The sequence below is a fragment of the Periplaneta americana genome, chromosome 5 (assembly GCF_040183065.1).
Source record: "Periplaneta americana isolate PAMFEO1 chromosome 5, P.americana_PAMFEO1_priV1, whole genome shotgun sequence".
Taxonomy (NCBI): Eukaryota; Metazoa; Arthropoda; class Insecta; order Blattodea; family Blattidae; genus Periplaneta; species Periplaneta americana.
In genome coordinates, this window is record NC_091121.1 from 5,150,715 (window position 1) to 5,166,004 (window position 15,290).

At 37.0% G+C, this 15,290-nt stretch overlaps 1 protein-coding gene across 1 annotated transcript in view; it reads left to right on the forward strand.

Annotated features, from left to right (window-relative positions):
• Window positions 1-15,290, forward strand: part of LOC138699424 (myrosinase 1-like) — a 68,641-nt gene that overhangs the window by 19,250 nt on the left and 34,101 nt on the right. The window contains exons 5-6 of the mRNA XM_069825284.1: window positions 7,056-7,178; window positions 12,932-13,121. Coding sequence (XP_069681385.1) covers window positions 7,056-7,178; window positions 12,932-13,121 — 313 coding nt within the window. The remainder of the gene's footprint in view (window positions 1-7,055; window positions 7,179-12,931; window positions 13,122-15,290) is intronic.

Sequence of the window (15,290 nt, forward strand, 5' to 3'; positions counted from 1 at the left end):
ACGGAAAGTGATGTGCACGGTGTTCTGGGACAGGAAGGGCATTCTGCTCATTGACTTCCTTCCAAGAGGTGAAACAATGAACGCTGACCGTTATTGTGAAACACTGCGAAAATTGCGACGTGCCATTCAAAACAAGAGGCGTGGAATGCTTACTGCAGGTGTTGTGCTCCTCCATGACAATGCTTGTCCACATACGTCTCGGCGCACAGCAGCTGTTTTGACGGAATTTGGCTGGGAGTTGTTTGATCATCCACTCTACAGGCATGATCTTGCTCCCAGCGATTTTCACGTTTTCTTGCACCTCAAGAAATTCCTGTCCTCCGGTGAGCGTTTTGGCAACGACAAAGAGCTGAAGACGTCTGTCACACGCTGGTTCCAATCACAGGCGGCAGAGTTCTACGACAGGGGTATACAAAGTGTCTCAATTCTGATGGTGGCTATGTTGAAAAATAGCTGAAACATTGCTGTACCTGTTGCCAACAAATGTTTTCCTTAAAGTGTGTGTTCTTTTTTTTTAAAATAGGGAAACTTACTTTCTGGATGCGCCTCGTATAAGATCTCTCTTTATAGGCTTTTGGGTGTCCAATTCTCGTGTTCTTTCTCTTATTTGAGATCGATGACTTGTTTTACTTATATTTCTACCCTGTATTTCATTAGTTTTACTGTGAATATGGTCCATCGCTGTGGAGTAATGGTTAGCACGTCTGTCCGTAAAACTACCGGGCCCGGATTCAAATCCTGGTTGGGACAAGTTACTTAGAAAGCATGTTGGAAATATTCAGATTGTCAATTAATATAGATAAACACAATATAATATTTGTTACTCAGTCAAATGACAAATCAATGTAAAATAATGACTTATATTATATGGTCATTAAGTTTTATATACGTACATGAGCTACAAATTGCAAACGTTTTCGCCCATTCAGGCATCTTCAGGCACAATTATACAATATCTCAATATCAAACTATGTAGCCATTACATTGGTGGTAGATAAACTGTTTAAGATTAATGGTGTACAAAACATCTCCATAATTAAAATGTAATATTACAAGTCATAAATTAAAATAATGTTAAAAACCACGTAGTGTTGTAATTAAACTTCATAATATTCTGAGGAACTCTTGTTCAGTAGAGTCCAATGAGTGATGAATTATGTCTGAAATATATAAATAAATACGAATAGAAATAGGAAATTATCAAACGTAAAAGTGTAATCGGAATTGTATTGGATAAGTAAAAGTACTCACGTCGTTTGAACGTGGCAACGGTATGGATCACTATAAAACAATATATTAAAAACCACGTAGTGTTGTAATTAAACTTCATAATATTTTGTGGAACTCTTGTTCAGTAGAGTCGAATGAGTGATGAATTATGTCTGAAATATATAAATAAATACGAAATAGAAATTATAAAATGTGAAAGTGTACTCACGTCGTTTGAACGTGGCAACTGTATAGATCACTATAAATCATCCTATGTATAATTGTGCCTGAAGATGCCTGAATGGGCGAAAACGTTTGCAATTTGTAGCTCATGTACGTATATAAAACTTAATGACCATATAATATAAGTCATTATTTTACATTGATTTGTCATTTGACTGAGTAACAAATATTATATTGTGTTTATCTACAAGTTACTTGGTTAAGGTTTTCTCCGGGGTTTCCCTCAACCCATTAAGAACAACTGCTGGATAACTTTCAGCGCTCGATCCCGGACTCTTTTCGCCGGCATTATCACCTTCATATCATTCAGAGCAGCTGATAAAGCGTTGTAAAATAACCAATTAAAAAGTATTTTAATATTTTAATTTAAGATGAAATGTCTATAAAATTATACACAAATTCATAATTGACAGCAGTAATGTGCAAACGAAGCAGAAAGAAATATTCAGAGAGTGTAGTGGAAAATAATTTAATTTACTATGAAAAATTCTATCCTCAGCCAATAAAAATAGTTTTACATCGATTTCGCAGGAAATATGCTTCGAAGATAACCAGAGCAATCCTTAGAGCTCGAAAAAGCCTAAGAATATAGGATTGAAGATGGCGTTCAATCATAAAACAATAAATTAATTAGAATGTGTTACATTATGTCTAGTAAAAAATGAACCAATGAAACGGACGATTTTAAAACCTAAATAAAAATGGCTCTAATCGATTCCAGAAAGAATAAAAAAGATTCATCTATACAGTACTGTAAACATACTGAATGATTCACAAATTAAGATTCGTGTTTTTCTCTAGGTGATATATATATATTAGTATGAAGACAGGTCCGTTGTATGATTTGAGGCTTTCTCGGCGTTGGTTCGCTAATATGTTCTCGCGGGACATCAGCCGAGTTAAAATTTTGAAATGTTCCAAGCTTTCAACTGCTATCTCTGCAGCCATTTTCAGGGAAATTGTGTCTGGAAAAATCGAAAGAGGAGAATTAGGAGGAAAAATTTAATGGTACGCAAAACGCGTCCTTACAAGGGGTTGGGGGTTGTACGAAACTAAATATGTGAGCTCCAAGCCTGTTGGCCACTACTCTCACTCCGGGTTACGCTGCTCCACTGAAGGAGCTCTAGAAAATTTTGAAGGGGAAAACCGAAAATGGACGTAACCTCTTAGGTACCACATACGCGAGGGGGACGGAAATGTGATCAAGTGATCACGGGACGTGGCGAGGAGGAGATGGCTGGTGTTTGCCATTAGGATGGCAGGTGTTATCTTGCACATTGAAAGGGGCTTAGCCATTTCGCAGTGCAAGTGGAGTCGTGAAGACTCTGTCATCTGTTGTTCGATGACAAGGCAGGTGAAGGCCGTCAGAAGAAGCGCCGTGAAATCTAAATCTGAGATTTGAGAGGTCCCTGTCCTTTCAAATTGCGACTAATTGAGTGACCTCGTACATTTAATAGACAATTTATAGGTTCTGATCTAGGGCATATGTCATTTACAAGAAAAGGGGAATATATATGGGGAAGGGCATATAGGTCCGTGGCCCATTTCTTTTAAGGCTCATCTCGACATTTGTCTTACGCCTTAGGAAAACCACGGAATACCTTAGGCAGGATGAGTTGTCTCATATAAGAGACTAGCCAATTTCGCTATTAGGTAGGAGGTGATTGTTGTCATGAGCCTTGTTGAATCGTCTCAATTTAGAGACCAGACTATCTGGACAGAAAGTCGTGGGTTACATAGATGTTAGGCTGTCTCAGGTGATACGGGAATGGTTGGCGGATCGGCCAATCCGGGGTCGGGAATTATCATTCCTCGTAAGCTCCGCCCCTCCCGGGATTCCTGTGTGAAGTTTGGCGTACGACGCGTCCTGTTCCGCCGGTTGGAATCGGTTGCCGTCCTCGTTCCGTGATCTTCATGACCTTGATTGTAAGAGGGCCTAAGCTGGTCCAAGGCCGGTATCCATGCCAGACTGAGCTGCAGTCCACCGTCTCTGTTGAAGTTGTTTCTCTCCAGCTTGATCTCTCTCCTTGATTGTACGATCCCAGTAGTGGCTTGATTTGTTAATGACCTTGGTGTGGTCAAACAGGTCCGTTGATCAAATTTTAAGGAGCTACAGATGTTGGAGTTATAAGAAAATAGAAGCGGCTGTGTGAGGAATGAAACGAAAACAATTACAATTGTACATAAATATTATTAAAAATACTTCATTGAGCAGAAAATAAACAATCCTTTATTTAAAAGTAGATTTAAGATATTTCTTTTTCCACTTCAAAGCCCTTTGCCGCACATATGTGAATCGCGCCCGTAGCAATTCTTAGCTCGGCACGGCTGATAGTGCAGTAGCATTCTGCGTCAAGTCATGCAGGCTCACCCATCTCACTGAAAACTTTGATGAATCATAATCTCAAGAATTAGCATTGAAAACATTCATTCTTAATTATTACTTGCATTTTATTTTGAGGGTAACAACATTAGTGTCTTGTAAACTTCCATACATTATTGCTATTGCATAAAACTTGATACGGACACGAACACTCAGGTTGCTTTATTGAGATGTATTAAATTTTTATATATTTTTTTCACGATCTTATCTTATTAATTATATATATATTTTTATTTTAGTTGGTTATTTAACGACGCTGTATCAACTACTAGATTATTTAGCGTCGATGAGATTGGTGATAGCGAGATGATATTTGGCGAGATGAGGCCGAGGATTCGCCATATATTACCTTGCATTCACATTACGGCTGGGGAAAACCTCGGAAAAAACCCAACCAGGTAACCGGCCCAAGCGGGGATCGAACCCGCGCCCGAGCGCAACTTCAGACCGGCAGGCAAGCGCCTTAACCGACCGAGCCACGCCGGTGGCTTAATAAATTATAATACTGTTTCGACCGCTGTGTTGTGGTCATCCAGGTCTCCACATGTACGCGGCGCCCCCCTTCATCCGGACATCGGGCACGGTATCAAGGTCACTCTTTCGGACCTTATGAGGGCCTGTATTTAATATCAATACTCCCCTACATACAGACCTCAACCGGATTGGACAACGTAGGACCAATCAGATGCCAGAAGGAGAACCTACGACCTATCACCGCAAGTACTCCCCCCATCGAGACTACTATATAAAAGGTGCGTCAGAAAGAACGGATGGATTTCAAACTATCGATACGCAACGAGGAGAGAGATATAGTGAGGGGGACCACGACTGTTGGGTCAGCCATAGAATGCAGTTTCAGTTGAGAATATGGTGTTGGTCTGGTGTACAACGTGCTTTCATCGTAGAGACATTTTTGAAAAATGAAGAGTCTGTGATCGCCACTCAGGACTCATTTCGACATCGGATGTCACGCTAGGATTCCAACTCGGAATACAATTTTGCGGTGGGTGGCTTCATTTCGTATCACAGGTTCAACATTAAAGAAGAAATCACCTGGACGAAATTCTATTGCACTGAGATTGTCCGAGGCTACGGTAAGATCTCGCGCCCTGCGACTTCTTTATTTGGGACCATTTGAAGGCGTAAGTTTGTAAACATCGATCACATACACTGGACGAACTGAAGACAGCGATTCGTGAAGAAATCGTGGCAATTGCACCAGCTATGACTGTGAAAGTGATGGCGAACATCAGAAAACGCCTCGATGCCTGTATTGAAAGCCAAGAACATCATATGGATAATGTTGTTTTACATAAATAAACTGCATGTATTGGTGAATATGTTGATAACAATAAATTTTTGATTTGATGAATCTTTACAATTTTCTTGCCATGTGAAATCCATCCGTTCTTTCTGACGCACCCTGTATATACGAGCTCGCCTGAGAGGTTACGTCCAATTTCGGCTTCCCTCTCAAATTTTTCTAGAGCTGCTTCAGAGGAGCAGCGTAACCCGGAGTGAGACTAGTGGCCAACAGGCTTGGAGCTCACATATTTAGTTTTCTACAGCCCCCAACCCCTTGAAAGGACGCGTTTTGCGTACCTTTTAAATTTGTCCTCCCAATTCTCTTTCGATTTTTCGATTTTTCGACTATTTCCTTACAGCCCCCAACCCCTTGCAAGGACGCGTTTTGCGTACCTTTTAAATTTTTCCTCCCAATTCTCTTTCGATTTTTCGATTCGATTTTTATTTCCTTATCCAACAACTGCTCTGAAGATGACCACAACACAGTGGTCGAAACGTCAGCCACTAACACCAAGACAACGCGGTAGAAGCCCTGAAGCTTATCCACAATAATCTTACTAATAGTTTGGCATGTAGTTGTAATTTTTTCAACCTGTCAATTAAGAAAACATTATCATTGGGGTACATTAAATTTTTAGTAATTACCAAGTTTCTGAACCACTGGTTAGTACACAAGGTGAGCTGCTACTGAAATAGAGAGTGGGAGGACGTTCATGCTGATAGTAAGAAGGTCGCCCGGTCTCTAAACTGATATCTTCCATTGTAAGATTTAAAAATGCAGATGTTAGCCTTAGTCATGGACAGCTGATGTCACCAGAGCTGATCCATCCTACCCGTCTCCCCGTTCTTAACGTGACAGCGAAACTGCAGTACTGTTAGTGCAGAGTCTGTGTTTTGGAATCAATATTTATTTCAATGTTCTCACACGTATATGATTGCTCTTCTGAACAATTCACTTCAATTGATATGTTTGTGAATTCAGATCTTCGATTGTAGAATATCCTATATGTACTTATAATATAAATCATCATCATCATCCTTCACGAATTAGGCCTCTGTAGACCTGTTTCGACCCCATCTCGCAGTCTTCTAAAAGGTCTTCCTAGTCGACGATGTCCTCTAGGTTTATACTGCATCATAATTTTTGGGATTCTTGAATTTTCCATTCTTCTTACATGATCTAGCCAATTTAATTTGTATCTGTTGATTTTTTCTTCTACTGGCTCTACTTCTAATTGTTCTAAAATTTCTTCATTCCTTTTTCGGTCTAAAAGAGTATATCCTGCTGTCCTCCTGAAAATTTTCATTTCAGTTGCTTTGATTCTGTTAATGTCTTTTTTCTTTAATGTCCAAATCTCGCTTCCGTATAAAAGGAAGGGTAATGCTAGTGTATTATATATTTTTATTCTTGTAGATTTTTGTACTAATTTAGCTTTTATATATTGTTTATTATTCGTAGAATTTGTGTAAATTTGGTAATTTTCTTGGTCACATCTTTTTAATTTTATAAGTTATTTCACAACCCAGATAGTTGAAATTTTGTACTTGTTCAAGTCATTGGTTATTGTGTATTATCTTACTTCTGACTGGGTCTTGTCCTAAAAATGCTATTACTTTTGATTTTTGTGCTGAAAGTTCCATTCCAAAATCAAATTATCTGTCCTTATACAGCTTTTTTGAGGCTTGAAAGTAATGTAATTTTCCCTACGATGTCGTTAGGTAGTCCAGTAGGGGGCTGCCACTTTTAGCCTCTGGACAGGCTTGTAATGCAGCATTTCCTCTGCATTTGATGAAACAGTTACACCGCTGTGACACGGTCGCCATTTCCTCGTTGGTAGAAACAGGGTGGGCCACGGGAAGGTGAGGATATTATAATATAAATATTTATCTCATGAAGTTATTTTCCTTTCTTCAGGTAACTATCTTCCATTGGGATACGCCAAAAGATCTCCAAGATCTGGGAGGATGGGCCAATGATATCATAGTTCAGGCTTTCGTCGAATACGCTTGTGTGGTTTTCGAAAAATTTGGTGACAGGGTAAGTAATACGACCGCAGAATTCAGATATATTAAATTACACTTCCTACTCTCACTAGTAATCAATGGTTTCATTACAGTTACTATAAACTATCCATGGTTGAAAATTGTTACCATTACGTATTACGTATTATATTTATTAATTGTAGGACAAATTAATGTAACCATAAACTGCTTGTTTAATCTATATTAATAATAAATCTGTAGCCAAAATTTTTCTGGTAATTTTCGATTTTCCAAAAATAATTGGTGTTAACATGTATAATTAACTATCCTGAAACCCAAAATCGCTTTTTTGACATTTTTGTTTGTATGTCTGTCTGTCTGTCTGGATGTTTGTTACCTTTTGACGCGATAATGGCTGAACCGATTTATATGAAAATTGGAATATAAATTAAGTTCGTTGTAACTTAGAATTTAGGCTATATGTCATTCAAAATACTTTATTTAAAAGGGGGAGTTATAAGAGGGCCTGAATTAAATAAATCGAAATATCTCGCTTATTATTGATTTTCATGAAAAATATTACATAACAAAAGTTTCTTTAAAAATAATTTCCGATAAGTGTTACTCTATACTAAATTTTGATAGGACTGATATTTAATGAGATAAATGAGTTTTAAAATTACAATAACAACGCCATCTAAGGCACTGTATTGAAATAAGAACAAATGACTTCGTATATAAGGGGCCCTGGACAACAACAATCGAAAGCTATTAAACATAGCCTAAGAGAATGTTTCTGTGTTTGTATGAAGTAATATCGGAAGCTAATTAATTGTTTAATTATTATTTCACAATTGGAAAGTGTAGTTTCTCTAGATGGACATGATTCTACATTGTTATTACAGTAACTTCTGAAACATATAGCAAGTAATATAAAATATACACATTAAAACTAAATGATGTCAATCTTCATTAAACTATGATTTCATGTAATAAAAATTAAGAAACATGTTAAAGGAATTGTCATTGCACCAAATGATTGCTCTCTGGACCAAAATGACCGCATTTTAATTATTTAAATACAATTTAAATTAAGTAACATATTAAACGATTTATCCTTCTATCAAACAAAAAATTAAGTAAACTCTACAGCTCCATTCGTGATGCAAGTAACATTAAGGAAGCCGTGAAAAAATCAACAAATCAACTTGCCGATGTTATTACTGCAATATGTTATATAAATAATATTGTTAAAATATTAAAATGAAAAATAAATCATTACATAACCTTACCGTTTGTTTTAAGTTCGCATTTATAGACTGAGGGGAAAAAAAGACAGACGTAGCTTATATCACGGCCTACGGGAGTATAGTAAACATAGAAAAAAATTTAAAGCAACGATGTGGAAGATAGATATTTTTGTTTTGCAAATTTGCCGTCATTGAACAGAAACCAAGATGGAGATTTCATTGCAACTAATTAGAAATTCCTCTTTCAGGTATGTAATAAACGATCTTCGCACAAAATAATGTACGATACACGAGCGGTATGTTTTCTTTCAATTCTCGGAAATTAAAAAATCTCAATTACGTTTCGCTTTTTCAAACTTTTTCTTGAACATGGAAAGTTCAACATACCGCTCTTGTAAAGTCTATTTATTTTATTGCGTTATTTTACGACGTTGTATCAACATCTAGGTTATTTAGCGTCTGAATGGTATGAAGGTGATAATGCCGGTGAAATGAGTCCGGGGTCCAGCACCGAAAGTTACCCAGCATTTGCTCGTATGGGGTTGAGGGAAAACCCTGGAAAAAAACCTCAACCAGGTAACTTGCCCCGACCGGGATTCGAACCCGGGCCACCTGGTTTCGCGGCCAGACGCGCTGACCGTTACTCCACAGGTGAGGACCGGCTCTTGTAAAGCATATTACTATTATGTAACAGTAATATGCGAAATTTTTATACTCAACAACAATGTAATTTTATTATCTCAACAATATCTCTTCACTTTCTACAATTTAATTTCACTCCCGTCAACAATGGGATTTGCTCTCCGCACACCACCACAGCGTTCGTTATTGCACTCCACAAACTACAATGACAATTTACTTGGATTATTGAGAACAACAATGAACTGTTAATTTTAACTAATGTTCACAAAGCACTATTTACAACACAGAACGGTCAGTTCTCAGTTCATAGCTCGTTTGTCTTGGCTAGTTCTTCTAGCTCAGTCACTCGTATTCACAGAATCTCGAACCCCAGACCTTCAGAGACGATCCGCTGAACTTCGGACTCAGGTCCCCCAACTGCGGTCCACTGCACTCGAACTCCGTGCTTCAGGCTCCACAGTTACGGACACAACTCAAGTCGCGCTCTGGTCTCGAAGCTGGCTTCACTGCTACACAAGACTAACTCGCTTACTGTCCAAATCTGCTTGTAACAACACTGGCTTACTGACGGGCTGACTGACTGACGTTCACTTGCGTCTTCTCAGTTATAGTTTCTGGAGAGTTCGCGAAAGATTCCACTCTCGAATAATCTGGATATTTCCACTTCTCTGCCGCGGTCGCTCTTTCCCCTTTCTCCCCACAGCACATGCCCCAGGAAGCAGATGCGCGCGCAACCTGCCCGTCACGGCCGACTTAAGGTTGACGCTCACTGGCACGAACCGACCGGAACGGAAATCTACAGCAGTCCGTCTTCCGCGGAAGCTCTGACGCTCAATGCTCGGAATATTCCGGTACAGTCGACAGGCAGTCTGGTTTAAACATGGAGTGGGATAGTAGTTCCGAAGATTATTTTATTTTACCGAGTCTTTAGCTGATGAGGAAGAAAAAAAGAAAAGAAAAAAGAAAATATGGGTCCATAACTAGAGCCCGGATTTTATGTAATGTGAAAATGAGAACTATGTGGACTACATAAATATGAAGCTAAAAATGACGAAGTATGTAGATAAATATGTAATAAAAAAACGTTGGTAATTTAAAATCTAAGCTTAATTAGATGTATTTTTGCACACTAATAAAAAATTACAGGTGCACATGTGATTGAACCTCATTGTTTGGAGGCGCAATTAATAATTAAATATTTTTACATATTTTCTGCGGTTATTGATCGTCTCGTCAACAGCAACCCATACGTAGGAATCATCAAGTCCATCTCTAATCGTTTCCATTATGTCAGTGTAGCAGGAGTTCAAATATTTTTTCCGGAGTGTTGATTCATGCGAAATATTGAAGTTGCGTAGGAATGCTTGGAACTTTGGAACTCCAAGTTTATACCACTGTACGTTTGCAGCAACCATTGCCATGCACAAATTTTTATTAAATTCACTTGTAGAAGACGAATGTTTCAGCACCACTTGTGTAAGAAGAACTTTTTCTTTTCGACGGAGCACGTTTTTTATTTCTCACATGAAGTCCAATTTTTAAATGCTTCTAATTGTGACTTCATGGAGCACCCAATGCGTTTGTCACACACTTTGGACTGCACGATTTTACCATTTTAGTAAAGGAATTGTCAATTTAAATCCAGTCTTTTAACTTGGATGCGAATGGCAGTAGGCTTGCTACTTGTATTACCTGATGTCAAAATAAGTTTCTTAAAAAAAACAGAAAAACTATTGTTTTCTTTTAGAGCAACTGATTGGGGGTGTTTGTGCGAAACGGTCATACCCACAGGGTAATTTTCATTCTTTCCTTCACTACGTTAGCAGTACAATGACCCACCATTCGCATTGCTATTTGTACCTACTTTACCGTTACTTCTCAAGGGATATAGCCTACAAACTATTAGCATTGCAAAGAGATGTCCATTTTTTGACAGAATACGTTATTATTTTCAATTATCAAATTATATTTATGCACTAGAGACGAAGGGATAAGCTTTATAAACAATTTTAAAAAATAACTTAAGCATTACGTAGAGAGAAAATTAGTGAAAAAAATGTATATATTCTTTCAAAATATGCAATATCCTTCAAAATATTTAAAAATATATAATATATGCCAAAATATTTATTATGCACCAAAATATGTAAAAACATTTAAAACTTCGGAATAATGATCCCTTTCGTTAATCTTCGATGCTACTTACCCATTAGAGTTCTACGAAATGTTTATTTGACCATTATTAAGTCTATTATTCAAAATGGTATAATTGTTTGGGGTGGAAGTACAAACATTAATCTTAGTTCGTTAAATTTACTACAAAAACGAATAATTAAAATTTGTTTGAAGAAACGTTTCGATTATCCAACTAGATTAATTTATTCTGAATTTAATGTATTTAATATTGAACAAATTTATAAGTATACGCTGTTAAAATTTTATCATAAAAATCGTAATAAGTTTGTCTTAGAGACACATAATTATGACACAAGACGAAATATTAATTCAACATTAGTAGAACCTAAATGTCTCACATCTGCTGGTCTAAAGCATAGCATTAATTTTGGCCCTCGGTTGTACAATGCTTTAACTAAATTACACCCAGAACTTCTAACATGTAACCCACTAACATATAACAAGAAAATTAGAAACGTGTTAATATCTTCAATTTTATTAAATAAATTTATAGCCTATGTGTATGAATTAATCAACCTATATTATATTTGTATACTATAATTTTGAAATATATAGTCCTACTTTTTACGTGCGATATTATTCTTCTCTAGTGTTAATATTATATTATATAATTCCATTGCCGCTGTAATTTAAATTGTAGTTCCTATTTTATTTTACTTATTTGTTTTTATCTATTTTTTCTACATTTCTCTTATATTAATATTGTATTATATAATTTCTGTAACTGTAATTTTAATTTTATTTCCTATTTTATTTTATATTCTCTTATAGGCCTATTAATATTAGGCCTATATCTGAACTGCGACCGAACACGAGCGCTGCTCCTTTTTTATATTGATTGTATTATTTTATTTCTATTTGTCTTGTTTGTTTGTAATTATATTCTTTATTCTGTATATTTAAATTTAAATTTAATACGATTCGCGGACTTTTAGCTTTCCTTATAGCTACATATGTAGGAACGGAATATGTAATTACATACAATCCGGGCTCTAGTCATAACAATATAAAAAAGTGTTTTGATTAATTTAACCATCTTTTCCCACATTTGTGTAAAGATTGAGTAATGGTTTTTTTTAGTACTTTCGTATGAGCGAAGAAAAATGTTTAAAATTTCATCTGTTATTAGCATCTGAAATAATGAAGGGAAACATCACATTTCGAAGGCCAATCAGCACAGAAGCGCGATTAGCACTGTTAAAATTAACTTTTCATCACCCATTTTAAGAATAATCTGTCTGGACAACGCACCAGCACATGTTGAGTGGGAAAGTACTGAGAACAGCCAACACACTTTTCTCCGAAGACCAGCGGAGACATACGAATGCTGACGATCGTCATCGGAAATTCCGCTAGGGTCGTGTCGCGAGAACCCTGTCCGTCAGGACCGGCAGACGGTTGCTTCCGTTCGGACAAGTGAGCGTTTTCCGTTTAAAATACATGCATACGTTTCTCGCAGAATATTTCCGGTTCGTTCCGTTCCGGTCGGTTCGTGCCAGTGAGCGTCAACCTTTAGCCCTTCCTCCGTCGGTCGTGAGATCGAACGTCACGTGGCCGTCACAATATGCTTCACTTCTGCCTATTGTTTGCATAGCTATGGATTAGGGCGAAGTTTATAGTATTTCGATACCCACTCTCATGTTCGAACATTGCACGACAATAGTTCATACTTTATTATAAAACAGATTAATATTAATATATTTTCTCTTTCCACAACTAGGTTAAATGGTGGATAACAGTAAATGAACCACAGATGCAATCCATGGCATACGAGCGCTATTCCAGTGTCTCACACAATCCTAACATGATGTCACGAGGTATTGTGGGCTACACAACCGCAAGGAATTATATTCTAGCACATGCCCTTGCCTACCGTGAATACGTAAAGAAATTCAAAAAATCTCAGAATGGTAAGTAGTCTTCTACACTCACTACGTCTACAGTACGGATAACGTTCTGTAACACGGCGATGTCTTCATAAAGGCGAATGTTTAATGTCATTACTTTTTCTGAAGATTTATTATAAAGTAAAAATGAATTTATTTTGTCGAAAATACTAAGAGCCCGTGTTCATAAACGAGACTTTAGATCAGGCCTGCACAAGGTTTGCGCTCTCTGAGCCGGCTCACAGCTCATGAGCGGAATGCAGATATTAGCTGCGCTCTGTATAAGGGTGGACTGGAAGAAGGGGTGATCTCGTACAAAATATACACAAAAGGAAGTACTATTACGAGTACGTATGAAATAAATTCCCGTTCAGTGTTTGCAAAACTATCTTGGACTATTATTAATTAAGAAATATTTATTTTACAGAAACAATAGAAATTCTATAACTACTTAAATGTATATTAGTTTGTTATATTTATATTTTTATTTATCAGTACATCAAAACCAGGTTTTATGTTGCTGGCAATGAAACATCAGTTACAGATGTTCGATGTCTGCCTTTATTGAAGTTGATTATAGAAAACAGTTGCTCACAAATATAAATGTTGAGCCAAACATAGCAATCATTTTCACAGCCAGCCTGTGTAGTCGTGGATATTATTGCTGATGTTTAGTCTTGTAAAACTCAACCAGGCTAGTAGTATTATTCACACGATCTTTAGCCCTTAGGTCACATTGAAGGTCAATAAGTTCGAGCTGTAAATCGTTGAATGTTAAATGTTATGTTCCGTCTTTTAGATTCCTCCATACTGTACTGTAGCAGTAGGTAAGCAACGTGAAACAGTTACTGACAATAGGCCTACACACTGCACTCCACTAGATAACTGAGTGGTTGTTTCCCTCTCCTCTACCTGAAGCAAGTCTATGTCATTCTGACGTATCTTCCTCTCCGTTTCGGCGAGCGGTAAACACAGCTCTCCCGCTCCGAAGGAGCGCGCGCGCTCGTTGAGCGCTGTTTCTGCAGGTATGCTTTAGATGAAGATTTCTCAAAGTCGACTTTCGTAGTAAAGCTTAACTTTGTTAAAAGTCCTATTCATAGACCAGGGTCGGCAACCTACGGTCCATTTCCCTTGCTGTGAGAGTATTTCACGAGAAGTACCACAGTTTCACATAAAAGATCTTGTGAAATGTTATAGTTGTTGCGGAAGGAATTTCATGCACTATTTTAGGATTGTTATACATATTCCAAGAATATTCGCTTATTTCACAACCCTTTCGCCATTGAAATATAGCCAGTGTCTGAATGTACCAGCTTGAGCTAATTGACATGCAGTCTAATGACGAACTGAAAGAAATATATTATTCAAAAGCTAGGGTACAATCTTTTAATGTCTCTCAGTTACACAATTTTCTAACATAAAAAACTTTCAGATAAAATATTGACATATATATATATATATATATATATATATATATATATATGAGCAGACGTATGTAAAATCAAAATTTCGCAATGGAGTATGAAACTCATTTTTGACGAGTATTTATGCCATAAACTTTTGAATTAGTTACAAAGTTTTCACAATTAGATACGAGGAAGATTGTAAATGAAAAGATATACTGACAAGCCATGGGCTTTATTTGTAGTTTTTTTAATGGTCCTACACGATTCCCTATTATTCTAATTACTCTTATTTGTAATAGAAATACACTGTTACTATCTGTAGAATTTCCCCAGAATATTATTCCAAAACTCATTATCGAGTGGAAGTATGCAAAGTATATTGTTTTTAAGGCAATTACAGACAGCAATTAGTGCTTCCAAGAATGGCGGTAGGTTTCTTAAGAAAGTATTTTAATATTCTATACTTTCGTCCATCTACTCACTTCAAAAATCCAAAGGTTGAACAGTCACTTAGTTTCAACTACTTTAGTTCTTCGTCCTCTTGAAACTCTGTTAGTTTCAACATTATAAGTACCGAATCAACTACAAAGGCCTTGAAGCAGGACAACAATTCATCATTATTCTCTCAGCAAACATTGATTTGTGCAGCTAGAAGAGTCGTTCGAGGATTATTAATTTTGCTTTTCTCAAATTTAAACTTAATTACAAATAGCATATTGCTTACATCTTCCGCTTACACACGCCCATTTTACCAAGACGGTTGCTACAGCAACCATCGTCCTCTATC